At 38.8% G+C, this 12909-nt stretch overlaps 2 protein-coding genes across 4 annotated transcripts in view; one reads left to right on the forward strand and one right to left on the reverse strand.

The window, feature by feature from the left end:
- The window catches only part of RAB5A (RAB5A, member RAS oncogene family), a 27263-nt gene extending 17936 nt beyond the window's left edge, over positions 1-9327 (forward strand). Inside the window, exons 5-6 of the mRNA XM_005297053.5 lie at positions 924-1017; positions 6651-9327. Coding sequence (XP_005297110.1) covers positions 924-1017; positions 6651-6766 — 210 coding nt within the window. The 3' untranslated portion in view covers positions 6767-9327. The remainder of the gene's footprint in view (positions 1-923; positions 1018-6650) is intronic.
- PP2D1 (protein phosphatase 2C like domain containing 1) overlaps positions 7534-12909 on the reverse strand; it is a 25865-nt gene continuing 20489 nt past the window's right edge. For all 3 annotated transcript variants that reach the window (XM_008170590.4, XM_005297054.5, XM_065583466.1), the window contains one exon: positions 7534-9301. In XM_008170590.4, the coding sequence (XP_008168812.2) occupies positions 8325-9301 (977 nt within the window). In that variant the 3' untranslated portion in view covers positions 7534-8324. The remainder of the gene's footprint in view (positions 9302-12909) is intronic.

Raw genomic sequence — 12909 nt, forward strand, 5'->3', positions numbered from 1 at the left:
CTCCAGGGCTGCCTCTATAGACAGGAAGCTAGCCAAGGAACTTCAGCTCCCAGGCTGGATCCCTGCCGGCTACTGCCCCTGCAAATGAGCTACCCCAAGCACCTGCTTGCTTTGCTGGTGCTTAGAGCCGCCCCTGCTTCGTGCAGAACTTCTGTTGAGTTAAAAGGGAGTTCTACATGTGGAATGAATAAAATGTATGTGATTGAAAGGGAGATTTGAGTTCCCAGTTAGAGGCTGGGAGCTATAATACTGGCCAGTAGGTGGTGGCACTAAAGGAGAGACTTTTAGAATAAAGAAATGGTAGAGTTCACATTTGAAATTCAGGCTAACAAAAAAATTAAAAGGTGGTATTGAATACTATTGTCCTGTCATGTTTGTTATAATAGTGAACTCTTTCAGAGTGACATATTTGTTTCGATAATCTGTCTTCAAAGGCAGATAGATTTAGAGGAGCTCCAGAAATTGCCTCTTTCCCTGTGTGCTGTTGAAACGCACGTGGGCTGCTAGGACAACTCAGCTATCAGCTTAGAACTTAGCTTTCGAAGGTCAATGTTAGTTGTAGGCCCCACCTTTTGGAACTTGTTCCCCCTTACTATCGCAGCCAGAGTTTCAGTCAAGGAATTTATTTTAATTTTTTTATTTGTTTAGGCTTTTGTTTATGGATATTTTAGGCCAACCAAAAAGTGTAGGAATTTCCTAAGATTTGAATTCTGTATGGTTTTTAATTACTGTAGGAGACCTGTGTAGACGTTTATTACAGATGCTGTATAATACCTAGAACATCAGGCTGATGAAGTTTCAGTGAGCATTCTTTCATACAGATGATGTGCTATGTATTTTATCACTACTGACCAAGGGACTTAAGTATTAAGTTGCATAATTAAAAACAAACTAAAATTCTTATTATAATATGTAACTTATAGGAAGCGCAGTCTTATGCAGAGGACAACAGTTTATTGTTTATGGAGACATCGGCTAAAACATCAATGAATGTTAATGAAATATTCATGGCAATTGGTAAGTATTTTTAAATGGAAGCTACCTTTTCAGGCAACTGGTTTGTATGTAGTCCTTTTCTGAAGTTCATTCTATCCTAGCCTCTGAGTGGAATATTACCCAACTTTTCCCTCCTTGTTAATTGGATTTCCCTCTCTGTGGTAGTCTTCAGAAAAGATGTTAGAGAAGCAGTCCTTTTTAATGTTCTAAACCTCAATCACTTAAGAACAGTCTGGCTCTGGCCTCATCCCATGCACCAAGCATATCCCCTCATACTGTCAGAGAACAAGAATCTTTGCATCACTTCTGAACCCAAAACTTCCGTTTAGCAAGTTCAACTTGCTAAACAGTGTGGTGGTTTAGGGTCAATGGTCCATTTTGTCTGAGCTTCTAACAGAATGACCAAAGAAACACACTTTACTATATATCAAAATATATTTATCTTGTGATGCAGATAAGTAGGAAATGTTTGACTTGCAAAATTTTTGCTTTTAGGGAAAGGCTTGGAATTCTTTTAAAACAATCTAAAGGTGTGCAAGTGAAAAGGATATTGATACACTCTATACCAGTGGTTCTCAAAGCCGGTCTGCCGCTTGTTCAGAGAAAGCCCCTGGCGGGCCGGGCCGGTTTGTTTACCTGCCGCGTCCGCCGGTTTGGCCGATCACGGCTCCCGCTGGCCGTGGTTCACCGCTCCAGGCCAATGGGGGCTGCAGGAAGTGGCACAGGCCAAGGGATGTGCTGTCCGCCCTTCCCGCAGCCCCCATTGGCCAGGAGCAGCGAACCGTGGCCAGTGGGAGCCGTGATGGGCTGAACCTGTGGACGCGGCAGGTAAACAAACCGGCCCGGCCTGCCAGGGGCTTTCTCTGAACAAGCGGCGGACCGGCTTTGAAAACCACTGCTCTATACGATTCAAAGCTCTTTGAGGCCGGAGTTGTGCCGCGTTCATGTAGAGTCTAGAACTTTTTGTAGGCTTTACCAAAGATAAATAATGATTATAATTGAGATTGAAAAATGATTTGATTTTTTTTTTAAAGGAGCATGGGGAGCAATGTTTTTATAAATATTGAGTTGAAATGTGCAGAATGCTTCAATTTTGTGAACACTTTTCATGGAGACTCTAAATCGGGTTCTCACAACAAATTTTTTGGTGGCCTCAGAGTGCGGCCACCAACTCTTGCTGGTGGCTGCTATGACAATTTTTCCTAAAATACTTAATTAACTTAAACAAATAAATATGCACAGATATATGTCCAAATCATTGTAATCTATCTATGTAGGGGTTTTTTTGTTTTGCAGACACAGTAATAAAAATAGTGTACAGTTGTCTCTATTCTTTATTGGACCTAAACAGAATAGAAACACAAATAAGGTGCTTTGAATAGTCGTGTCTTTTTTTTCTTGTTTTTTTTCGTTGGTTTTTTTTTTTTTTTAAGACTTGCTAGGTACTGAGTGTGCTGTGAAAAGTGATATTAACAAACACACAAATATCACTTTTCACAGCAGACATATTCAGCCCCGGCCAGCCCGCAGACAAATTAAGCCCTGGATGGGGAGGTGGGCACAGAGGCAGTAGGGGCCGGGGCACTGGGGGAGGTAGCAGGGGGGCAGAGGTGATGGGGGAGGGGTGAGTTTTGGGGTCAGAGCCTGTCACCATGCAGCCAGAGAATGGAGCCCGAAGCCCCACACCCAGGGAACAGGGCCCAGGGACAGAACCAAAGCCGCCTGGCTGGAGCCTGCCACCTGAGGGCTGAAGCCCGACCCCACAAGCCCATGGTAAGGTGGGGAACTCACTGGCTGCCTGCTCCTCCAGCTTGTGTCTCTTCAGAGGGGTTCAGAGCGCAACCACTCATGGTGTCCCTTAGGGAAGGGCTGCTGCTTTGCGCTTCCCACATCCTCATCACCGCCAGGAGGCTGTGGGCACAAGAAAAGACCCTGGTGCATGCGGGAAACGCAGCTCTAAATATGCCTGCATAGTGTTGGTATCCCAAGTATAGCAACCAGAGAGTGATGCTAAATATAAACAAACGCATGTCTAGTGTAGTTTCTCTGTCCATGTTGAACGAACTGCATTAAGAACATTATTTGATTTATTTTTAAAACCTATGGCATTAATAACCAAAGAACCTTTATAATTAAGTCCCTCATTGGATCGCGGGATGATCTTAAAATAATTGCTGCTGAGTTGTAGACAAGATACAGAAAATCACAGAGAAGTAATGGACCTTTATTAAAAGATGTAATTTGGAAAAGCCAGAGTAGACTTATTTGTTTAATAAAAATTTGTTGGAACGGTATAAACACTCAGGTATTATGTTATGCTTGCTACATTTTTGATAACCAGATGTTTTGCTGCAACTATAATCAGTCTTTTTTTCTTTTCTTTTTTTAATGGCTGGTACAATATAAAATTTAGAGGACTAAAATTATTAACACAACTGCTGTAGAAAGAGTCCAGTCACGTTAGCCTTTTACATTTTACAGGCATTGAATGTTAATGTAGTACTAATTGCATACTCAAAATGTATGTAAAATTGTGGACACTGCAAAGTAAGATAATTAAATAATTAAAATCAGAATTGCAGTGGAGGCCTAATATTGCGGGATCTGCAATTTTCACAATACCACAAATGAAGTAGGGCCTTATTTATAATTTTTATCCCTTAAGTATAATTTTGACTGTAAGTGTACTTTGACCTTGTAGTCTCTTTAAAATGAAATAATTACAGATTGTAAACAGGATACAAATTTACTAAAGGTCTGCTGATAGTTACTTTAGCCCAAAAGTATACCGATCCCACATCCTGTGGTCATACTTGAGTTTCATTTTGTGAAAAAAGGGAAAATCCCCAAGAGATAAGGGGACTTACCATATTTGTTTTATGAAACTTTCAAACTACTGAAAACTTTAAAATGAAAATAGTGTTTTGAATTTCATCTATAGAAATAAAACTATTATTACTCATGAGAAATGAAGCGGGAATCAAAGCAAGCATGTCTTCAAGATGTGCAAAATGGCCCACTCAGCAATCTAGAGATAATCACAGGAATAGGTGTAAAACTCAAACAAAAAAATATCAAATGGCCACATAGATTGTAAGTGTTGCATTTTCACCATGATAGGTCCATATAGTCTATTTGGCTAAGCGGTTTTACACTCCATCGTGTAAAATAAATAGCAGCATTGTAATTTCTTAAAACCAAATGTTTCTTTGTTTGTATTAAACAAGGGTACACTTGTGATCTAATACATACTTTATCCAGGTATAAAAATAAGTAAAACTTAGTAAATATGCTGTGGTGATATTAAAAGATCACTTAATGTGCATCAGTTCAAAGTGTTTAAAGGTCTAACAAATATGTGGGGGGAGGAAAAAATCTATCTTTATGATAAATATTTGCGGGAGTCCTGGATTTTGATGATAAAAAAATGCCAACCTGTATCTCTATGTCCCTATTTAAATTTAAAATCAAATTAACTTTTAATGGGCCACTCTTGAATCCTCATACACTGCCTTTCTGTTGTTCCTTTTAACTAGGCCTAGAAATGTGATTTTTTTTTTTTTTTTTGGTTTAATATTAAAATCAGTGGTTCTCAAACTTTTGTACTGGTGACCCCTTTCACATTGCAAGCCTCTGAGTGTGACACAGCCCCCCTTATAAATTAAAAACACTTTTTTATATATTTAACACCATTATAAATGCTGGAGGCAAAGCAGGGTTTGGAGCGGAGGCTGATAGCTCACGACCACCCATGTAATAACCTCTTGACCCCCTCACGGGTCCCGACCCCCAGATTGAGAACCCCTGATTTAAATAGTACTTTAATCTTTATTGTACCCCCTGAGTATTTTAGTGAAGTACATAAACTTTATGTAACATAATTTTTGTGTACAGTTTTCCATGGTACCCGCCATGTCTTTGTGAGCTTAATTCACTTTCTCTCTCATGTGCACGCATTCAATCATGAAATTCACCCTGTGCACGGTGCCAGAACAAGGCCCATGCAATTAAACCTTAAAGTGGTGCATGAAACTCATGATGTCCCCCTATGCAGGGATGAATTTAATCCCACGTGAGAACTGCATTCCAGAGCCATCTCCTCAAGAATGAGAAAATGGAAAAGCAAAATTACAGGAGTTAAAATACTTGCCAGACAGAAAAGAGGGAGACATGGCATGTAGCAGGCATTTGCCAAATGGCCTTTTTAGACCTGTTGCTACTTGACTCTGCTAAATTTAAATGGACATTTCCAGAAATTGTGGGGAAAAAAGTTCTCTAAAAGGGCAATGTAGAAAGCTTCATAGGGACCATGCAATCACAAATTAAGGCGCTGTGGAAGGAGCTGGTTCTGTGTGGCCACAGATTATTTTTTTTATTTCCCATTCATACTGCCTGTTTGAATCCTTTAGGAGAAATTCAGTCTCTCTTGCTTTTCTGCTAACCAACTGTAGTACCCTTGCTTCAGAGTCTGGACATGCAGAGAAAACTTTAGTACTTCGGGCAGTATGTACGGCAGGGGCTTCCCACAGCAAGGGTCAGGGTAGCCTTGTGAAAGTCCTGCCTACTCCACTCCTCCATAGCAACAACTGACCCCACTCTAGCAGAAAAGTGGCAGGGACTCCTACATAGCAGGATAAATAAATGTCATCAAGTTCTGACTGGCTGCATTTTTCTCCTGCTTTAGTCCAGGGTTACAGAGAGGCAGGTGGGCTGCAGGAAGGCAAAGGAACAATTAGTTAATTAAATCAGAGCTATAGGGAGTATGCAGCTCAAGGACAGATGAATAACTAGGACAAGAGCTGATGACCGTTTATATGTACAACACAAACACACAGCCTAGCTAAATAGAGAAGTGCTTGGGGAGTTTATGAAGGGGCGTGGGGGAAGGAAAGGGACATGTGCTAGTTCTATGACCATTCTCTGCATGTATGTTGTATTCCTTTCCACTTTCTGTATTGTTTTTTCCAACTGTTAGCTCTTCAGAGCAGTGTGTGTTTTAGAAACACCTAGCACGCTGAGTGCTGCTGTAACCTAAGGCCGTGATCTTATAACTTGTTCTTCATAGGTGGACCCATATTGAAGACATTCCTTGGGAGCCCACCTGCATGAACAGGTTGCAGGATTAGTGCCTAAATTGTTAACTTCTGTTGCTAGGCGATTCTGGCTATATTTTTCTCTCCTTCCAAGGATGTGGGTGGGGTTTTTTTTGTCTCCGCTATTCAGGAAGCCGTGGATTCTAACATGGTAATAACAAATGGTCTTAATCCAGGGGTTCTCAAACTGGGGGTCACGAAGTTATTACCTGGAGGGTCACGAGCTGTCAGCCTCCACCCCAAATGCCACTTTGCCTCCAGCATTTATAATGGTGTTAAATATACAAAAAAGTGTTTTTAATTTATTGCGGGGGTCGCACTCAGAGGCTTGCTATGTGAAAGGGCTCACCAGTACAAAAGTTTGAGAACCACTGTCTTAATCGTACATTTTCTGAATGACATACTCCGAAAGCCTAAAGCAGACAGATTGTGGAATTACTATTTTGTTGCTACATATCTTAAAAGGAAATATTCAAATAGCTTTCTTGGACTCAATAGGTATTTAAAACTTAGTACAATCTTGATGCTAATTTTTGCTCACTTTTCTTGTTAATCTTGTAGCTAAAAAGTTGCCAAAGAGTGAACCACAGACTGCAGGAGCCAACTCTGCCAGAGGAAGAGGCGTAGACCTTACTGAACCCACACAACCACCCAAGGCTCAATGTTGTAGTAACTAAACTTTCAGTTGCTTTAAACTGTCTTGAATATTCTTCTGCTTCCTAACTGTTAATAACAATGGAATTGGAGTGTTTAATCTGGTCCAATGCAGCTTCCAAAACAGAAGAGACTAATGACGTAGTCAAGTTTCTAATACAGAATTATTTTGTTTTTATCTTAATTTTTAACATGCATGTATCACTGGCTGTAATATTTCAGCAATAGAGGGGAAGTGGAAACTGAATAAACTTGCTTCAGTTGAAAGGTTTTAAAAATCACTTGCCATTAGGGATATAGAAGAATTACATTTATTGACCTAACCAGCTAGTCCTCAATATCCAGGTATTGGTTACTGTTGTAATTGATAGAATTGGGACTCTTCAAACGTTTCAATTTGTGCTTTTAAAAAAAAAATCTTTCTAGAAACAGGGTCTACCGATACTTTAAGCTTATTTGCAGTATTCATGCAACCAGTTGTTTCTGCAAGTATCTACCATTTAAATATGCATTCCACATTTTCATAATTTAACTGCAAACAATACTTGCAGCATTTTAAGAATCCTGTGCTTGCAGAAAAATGGATTTTAGTTGTTACACTGTATGTAAATTATAGTCAGCCCAGTGGTTTAAAGAAAATAGTGATTAAAAATCAAGTTTAACTCCATATTTATCTGTTTATAAAGGCACAAACCAATGAATTCAACTTTACAGGATTTTTCTTCACAAACCATAAGAGCTCTCCAAGTAAAACAAAGACAAACTAGGTGTCTGTGATTTTTTTTGTTTGTTTTTGATCATTGCTGGCCATTACACAGCTTCTTATGTTTTTCCCCAAAGGAAAAAAATAGTCAGTGCACTAATTATGTACATTCAACTTGATTTTAAATTTGGATATTAATGTACTGTAAATAGGGTACTGCATTGTAGTCTACATTTGTTTAATACTTTCTGTAATATTTAAGAGTTGCTTAAAGGTATACAAAATGTACAGTTACTTAAAGCTAACTTTTCTCTTCCCCTAATCTAAAGGGGTTCTGAGTTCTTCCTTTATGGTTAGAACAGTAATAAATGATGCTCCTGTACCTGTAACATAAGTACTGCTGTCTGTCAGTAATGAACTCTGCAACCTTGTTTTCCAAAGTCCATTTTATTTTGATCTGTCCAGTCTATTGCACTAATTCTTTGTTATTTTCATTATATGAAATTTACCAAGTGTGTCAGAAGACGATTTAATCTATTTAAATGTTGAACTGCTAGCAGAAATTTGTGCAGATTGTAAATTTGCAGTAATTTGGGCATAGCAAGGAAAATGACAGTTCACCAGTGTTTAGTTTTATATTGAGGTGCTCAGGTTTGAATAAAGTGGTTATAAAACAGGAAAGCATCGTGATTAGTGTCTGTTCTTACCATGAATTCAACAAGAAATCTTTATTGCATTTTAGCAGTTAGTGCTTTCACACAGTTACAGAAAAATGACTTTTGCCCCAAAATGGGTTGACCAGGTGAGGATGACACTTTAAGACTTGCCTAAATCTAGGGTATATTGTACACACTTTGGTACTCTGTCCGGTAAGCACATTACACATTTTGAATATAATTAGGTATCTTATCACATCCATTTAGAAGTGCAACCAAAATAGTAATATTATCTCGAGAACCTGCTGCTAATGCAGTTTTTACCAGTTGTTTACTAATGTAATTTGCTGCACTGTCATAGAATGTTGCCGAATTTATTTCTCCTTTGCTGGCAATTTGTGAATGTGATCCACGATTATTAGACAGATATGCTTTTGTATCGTCGTCAAACTGTTTCAATTCTTTAGAACCTTCTTGACTGCCAGAGGCTGACTGGATTATCTCTGGGTGTTGTGAACATGTTCCGTGATTATTAGACAGACAAGCTTTGGTATCCGCTTGTTTTACATGATCGTCTAACTGCTGCACTTCTTCAGAACTCTCTTTGTTAGAGCCTGGCTGCATCCTGTTTTCATTTTGTGAATCTCTTCTGTTACATGAGCATGATTTTTTATTATTTTGTATCAGACTGCCTTCATGTTGATTCTGGAGGAAAGCCTCTTTATTAAAATACCATAATTGGATTCTGTCTTCTAAGTCATTAATATCCATTGAACTACATAAATAGTCTTCATAGGGAACTACTGAATACTGATATTTGTGCATAGAAATCTCTTCTCGCTGGGCATACATTTCCAAATAAGAGGTGAACATTCTTAGAGTTAATATAACCACTTCATTTTTATCCAGAACTTCCCAAAGCCCATTAGAAGCTAAAATAAGGAATTGACATGAATCATCTGTAGGGACAGATATGGTATGTGGTACAGGAATAACAGATTTTTTCAACTTTGGATCTCCATGATGTCCAAGGCCACGAGTAGCTCTGATGAGCCCTTCAACTAGTCCTTTTGGTTCATTTGTGCTGATGTTTCCACCATTCTGAAGTATACGGTCTCTTTCCTTTGAATTAGAAGTGCTGTGTTCTTTGGTAAGGCAGTAGCTTTTTCCATTTTTGCATAAGACTGCATGTATATTACCTAAAATAAAATAAGTACATTTTGCATTTCATAGTGTGACTGAATTTTTTTTTACTAAACACTATTAGGTTATTCACAGTAATGAGCCATTTTGACAGGTGAAATCTTGTATTGTCCCTTTTACTTAGCTTTTGACACATTTGCATGCTGACATCCATCCTTATGCTGTTCTGCTTGTCACTGGTCTCACAAATCTTTGCTAATTGAAGGAGTATCTGTACTTTCTAAAATGTCACTGTAGCATTGTATTTCAAAACTTTTGATGGGTTGTAATTGAAATTCAAAATATCAGGCTAAGAATCTAATCCTGTGTAAATTCCAGCAGCTTAGATAATGAATTTCAAACATAGTTCAGTGCTTGCAGATAGTGTTGGCCTAAAGGCTTAAGCACCTTTCTTAAGTAGCTATTTAAAATGTATACATTTTTTAAATCTCGTATAGTTCCAGAAAGAAAGTGAATGTACAGGAAAGAAAATAAACAGTTTAGCATTTCTCCTGGTTCCAGTCAGAATGTGCTTTTTAGTTAGTCTTTCACAGTGTAGTCTGTAGTCTTTCACTAATCTAGGGTCTAAATATTAGTACTTGTGTCTCTTGTAAAGAAGAGAACCATACATTAATTTTTTGCGACTTGGTTTTCATTTGTAATTTATACCATGATCAGATACTGCAGTGGTGGTTGTAATCTAAGCCATGGGATAGCTATAACTGATTATGTATATTATGTATTGCCACTTACATTAAAATATTCTGCTTAGTTTTCCTGTCACCATGCTGTAGACAAAGTAGCTCCTCAATTACAATGAATTGCTTATTTAAAAAGTACGTGCTTTTGCAAGATCCAAAAGACTTATGCTGGTATGATCTTTGAAATGGAAAATGCTTAAGTCTCAATACAAGGTGCACATGGTAACAAAGCGCAAATTAGGACATGTCAGCTATAACGGGTTCTCAGGAATAAGGTAGTCTTAAATTTTTTCTGAAGTTGCATGATGAGCTGTTGTAACCTCATATGAAAGGCCATTAAATTGACTAATTCCATGCTATATCAACTAATTTGACAATAGCATTAATCTATTCTGAGGATTAAAAGTCCTCTGCAGCCTGAGGTGGAGAACCTTTGTCTGAGCCAGCAGGGGAAAGAAAATGCTTGGGTCCTTCTAAGAATGGCGTTTCACCTCTTAGTGGGTTTTACGGAGAGGGACTCCATAGTGGATTTCCTGAATTGAAGAATGCAGTAGAAGACCACTGACTGTGTGGCACAGCCAGAGGGCGGTGGGTCTTCAGTTCTTTCCCCTGCCTGGAATGGCATACTGCATATGGCAGCAATGGTTCCTTCCCTCTTGTTTTGAGATAGAGTAGGAACAGGTTTCTGGGCCTCAGAAGGTATTTTCCCCTTGCTGCTAGATTGGCCCTGGCAGGTTGAGTTTTTTCACCTTTCCTGCTGCAGCCTAGGAAGACCCAGAAGTTAGGATAAGTGAGGCTGGGAGGTGTTTATCTAGTTACAGCTTGTTGGGTGTCTATACCATTAGACTGAACCATACTTATGGGGACACAAGTATAAGAAGCTTCTAGTGGCAGATCATAGTATAATGCAGAGATGCTACATTATACTAAAATTGAGTGAGACTGAGTGAGTTCTAGAATGATTTTTGCTAATCTCACAGACCAGACTGACAATCTCTCTCTCTCTATCTTTATTGCAGAAAAGGGTTGCTTCTGAGAATTATTACATGGTGGTTTTATGACCCAACTGTATTGTCTCTTAAGGTTAAACTGAAAACTACCACATTTTCTTGTCTGCTACTCTAAAATTGACCCTAGCACTTGTAAGATGATGCACCAGCTCTCCCTTGGCATGGGGGAGAGGGGAAGGGCAGGGGGAATCAAGCTTCATCTTAATGGTGTATGAATATAATTCATTTAAAACAAATCGTTCATTGGGTAGTTAGACTTCATTTTTATTCAATATAATTGAATAAAATATCAAATGATGGATTGTGTTTGGGCCAATCTTTTCAAAAGGATTTAAAAAAAAACAAAACAAAGTATCTCAAAATGACTCCAAGCCCTACTTCATTACCTATGTTTGACCTGGACCATGTGATTAATAGAGCCTAAGGTAAAGCTTAGGTTGGGATTGGGGCATAGGGCAGAGCATTTTAGATATGAGGGGGCTGAGGAATCATCCCAAACTTGCTGCATTTGGACCATGTTACCGTCCCATTGAACTATACAGGCTTTCCCTTACTACATGAAGTGACAAATGGGTTCCAACATTTTCCGGGCTAACAGTAACCAATGACCCAAACAAATTGGTTTGAATGGAGTTTCCATTTCTCCCAGATTAAGTGCAATTCATAGTCTCACAGCTGGTTTCCAAGTACTAGTGGGATAGGAGCACTTAAAATGCTCCTAATAATTGTACAAGCTTGTCTAACCGGCCATTGTCAGATATTTGTTTCGTGCAATGGAGAGTGATGTCTTTAGATGTTGTTAATCATAAGGCACTAGTACTACAAAGTCTCAAAATTTAATGATCAGAGATTATTTCCATGCCAAAAGACACTTTTTTGTTTCTGGGTCTTTCTACTCAGCTGTAGAATTTGGGAATGATCCTACTTTTGTTCTGTTTTGAGACCTGTGACACATCTGCAAAGCAATTGAATACTTTGCTTCAAATCCCACAAGGACCTTGTGTACACTAATGAATTTTACCCCAAAAATTCCCCAGGGAGATTTAATGAACAGAGATAATTAGTGAAAGCTAACAGTACCTTGTCTAGAGTAGGGCTACCACTGTGCATCTGAACTGGACAGCGTGGTGAGAATTTATTGGTAATATTCCCTATTGTCATTGTCCTTAATTGTGGCTATTGCAGCTATAACCAGGTAAAAGCAGGAGTCTATTGAAAACAGAATCAGATCTGAGCAGAGTTTCCACCTAAAATACTCCCAAAGGGGAAAAGAATCTCCATAAATTACCCTTGAACATTACATTTCAAGAGTAGCACTAGCTCTCCTCCCCATGTAACAACAGAATAAAAGAGATTACTCTGTTGCCTTTGACACAGTACTATAAACAGCAGAAGCAGTCAGATCCTTATCTACGCCCAGGCACCTGAGCTGCTACTAATGCCAGTGTTTTGTTGCGGTTTGAGGGGGGTAAAATTCCCTAGTGTAGACATTGCATATATGTCTCTTCTTAAGTTTGACCCACGTTTGGCTTAAGTTTTTACCAAAGTTAAAATGAATGAGACTTGGAGAAAGGGAAGACTTCTGACTTTTGTGCCATATCCCACACTAAACCTTCAGTTTTCCTTCCTTAACTGTTTCTTCCACCTTTTTATGCTGGTCACTTTTCCTGCATCCCTCAAAGTCTTGTAATTATACCAGTGACTCTAAATGTTCGCTTAATTTACAGCTGTAAGTCAAACATACTATCAGATATATGGATGAACTGTCTTATAGAATAAGCTTGATACTTATTGTCTGACATTAGCATCCATTGCACATGGTTTCATCTTGTACCCTCCAGAATGTCAACTAAAACCTCTTACCACTAAACTTGGCTTAGATTTTTTTTCCCCATTGTAATTGGGGGAGGAGGG

The sequence above is a fragment of the Chrysemys picta genome, chromosome 2 (assembly GCF_011386835.1).
Source record: "Chrysemys picta bellii isolate R12L10 chromosome 2, ASM1138683v2, whole genome shotgun sequence".
NCBI classification, from domain to species: Eukaryota; Metazoa; Chordata; order Testudines; family Emydidae; genus Chrysemys; species Chrysemys picta.